The sequence below is a fragment of the Xiphophorus maculatus genome, chromosome 1 (genome assembly GCF_002775205.1).
Source record: "Xiphophorus maculatus strain JP 163 A chromosome 1, X_maculatus-5.0-male, whole genome shotgun sequence".
Lineage (NCBI taxonomy): Eukaryota > Metazoa > Chordata > Actinopteri > Cyprinodontiformes > Poeciliidae > Xiphophorus > Xiphophorus maculatus.
Window position 1 is genome coordinate 27,765,685 of NC_036443.1, and position 2,450 is coordinate 27,768,134.

Genomic DNA, 2,450 nt, shown 5'->3' on the forward strand with positions numbered 1-2,450 from the left:
TTCTGGACAACTAAAGAATAGCTAATTAATTCTGATTATGTTTAATGTTCCATAATCACTTTTACAATGCTTCATATACATTTATTTATTTTTTTTTCCATTTGCAAACAATAAGCTAATTCGACCAAGCGAAAGAGTTGACTAATTGTCTCATTGTTCTGAAGGTTTGTGGGCAATGGACTGTAATGAGAGCAGGTGTATGCATAGTGTATCACAGTAAACAAAACTACAAAGAAACCGTGAATATTGATGCCGCTTTGTAGAGAAAATTTAATATTTATTCTTCTCATCGAAACTATGAGATGAGCAAGCTAACAAGTGCAACTAGCTAGCGCATACAGAAAATGGTTTGAATCAAAAATGACAATAAACATAAATTAGTTGGAATATTCTTGCTTTACTGAACTATTTGCTCAGTCTCAGGTGTTGAGGTCAAACTAGTGTCCATTTTTCTTAAATTAACTTCTCCATTTCAATCACATTTATTCTTGCTAATTTGGAGAACCAGGGATTAGCATGGGTGTTATGGTAGGATGACGTTTGAACAAAGCCTAGTTTTTGACACATAGAAATGGCCGCGGTCTGTGGTGAGCTAAGAGCCATAACGAAGCGGGAGAAGCCTCGATCCTTGCAGAAATCCAGAGCCTTCCGTGTGAGCTGCGAGCCCAGGTTTCTGCGGCGCCACGCGAATGCCACGACCACATGAGTCATCCGGGCGTAACTTCTGTCTCCTGCGTCTTGAGCAAACTCTGTGACGCTCACTCCACCGTTCAAGTCGTCAAACCTTTCCCCTTCTTCCACCCCCCTTTGGCCCGTCACCGCCACCATTCCCACCACCTTGACCTGACCGTTGACGTCTGCCTCTGCCACCCAAAAGCCATTGTCTGGGATTTCCAGGTAGCTTGCTTGAATGTCGGCCATGTCTGTGTTTAGCCTCCCCATCATGTAGCTATCGTAGATGTCATGGCAGCAGTAATAAATAAAGCCAGCCCAAAGGGTCCCAAAGAGCAATGCTTGGAAATAGGAGCTACCTCCAAGGACGTAGCCAGCCATGGAAATACTGAGAGCAATCCCGACATGGTCTGGATTGCTTATTGCCTTGAAAAACGCTGGGTAAACATGTTCAAGTATCCCATCGTGAAAGAGTGACATGACCACATCTTGATCTGAGAGTTTGTATTCCCTGATGGAGAACTGGACTGAAAAAAGAAAGGGAGGGGAAAGGAAAAGAGTTTTCAGTGAGACTAATCTGCCTGTTGTCGCAATAATAAATTCCTGATGGATTTCACAATAGGCTCAGTAAGCTTACCTAATGCTTTTAAAAAATACAGCCATCAATATACCTCTTACAGAATCTTACCATTTTCATTGTAATTAATGCCTTTGAGCTTTAATACAAAACCTCCATTTGCATGACAACCTGAGGTGAAACTCACAATTGAAATTATTAGCCTATTATTTCATTTTCACATTCCAAGCATGAGTCATTGTGTGATGGAATACAATTAGGTCTCAAATGCACTGCTGATAAAAATCCAATCAAGGTGAAATCTTGAGGCAACAAACAAAAGGTTTCCGGTTTCACTGAGTGGTGTTATATGTCATCTAGGCATTTAATTGGTGACACTCATTCTCTCTTTTTCTCTCATATTAGAAGCTGAATCTCAATTATAATCAACTCCTCTAGCAGAAAAAAAACTACAAAAGTGCTGAAAAGATTCTAACTTACAGTCGCTTTTGTGGGCCATGCCGACTCTTTCCCCTCGTCTTCCGCTTGCACTGAAGAATTTAATGCTGCTGCTGTGCCTGGACTTAGGCTACAGATTCTGATAATCAGTCGTTCATGAAAGGGATTGAAATTGGTCTGAGCATGCTCACCATACATACACACACACACACAACAGGAAGACCTTAGACGACTTACGACCAATGATTGTTGAAAGCACTGAGCAATGTGTATACTAAACCACACAGCTAAATTGAGTTGATATCAATTTGTGGAAGTGTGTTAAAAGTTTGATTGAAATTATTCACAGCAATGATTTGATTAAGAAACATAGACTTTTTTTATAAACTTAATTAGCTTAGTCAACAGAGTAAAGAACTCAATCACTGGGTTTCTTTGGGAGGATGAGCACAGATCCCGAATAAATTGAGAGGGGAAACTGAGCAGAATGTAAATACATTGCACGATTGAGGTTTTAATAGACAATCCCCAGCCTAAAATAATCATAATCATAATACAGGTGCATCTCAGTAAAACAGAACATCACTGAAAACTAGTGAAACTCATATAATTCACAACATTCAGAGTGATTACAAGTGTCTATTTCTGTTAAGTTTGATGATTATATGAAATCTTTAAATGAAAACTAGCAATAATGTTTCTTTGAAAATTTGAATATTAAACTGGTCCATAAATAGTGATTTTTTTTTAAATACATAAATGT

At 38.9% G+C, this 2,450-nt stretch overlaps 1 protein-coding gene across 1 annotated transcript; it reads right to left on the bottom strand.

Annotated features, from left to right (window-relative positions):
* Positions 1 to 340: 340 nt before the first annotated feature.
* On the bottom strand, positions 341 to 2,129 carry LOC102228442 (probable N-acetyltransferase CML3). The gene is made up of 2 exons (XM_005798983.2): positions 1,730 to 2,129; positions 341 to 1,199 (listed from the first exon to the last, which is right to left on the bottom strand). Exons 1-2 carry the CDS (start codon positions 1,746 to 1,748, stop codon positions 454 to 456), a joined length of 765 nt encoding a protein of 254 aa, XP_005799040.1. The 5' UTR covers positions 1,749 to 2,129; the 3' UTR covers positions 341 to 453.
* Between the last annotated feature and the right edge of the window lie 321 nt (positions 2,130 to 2,450).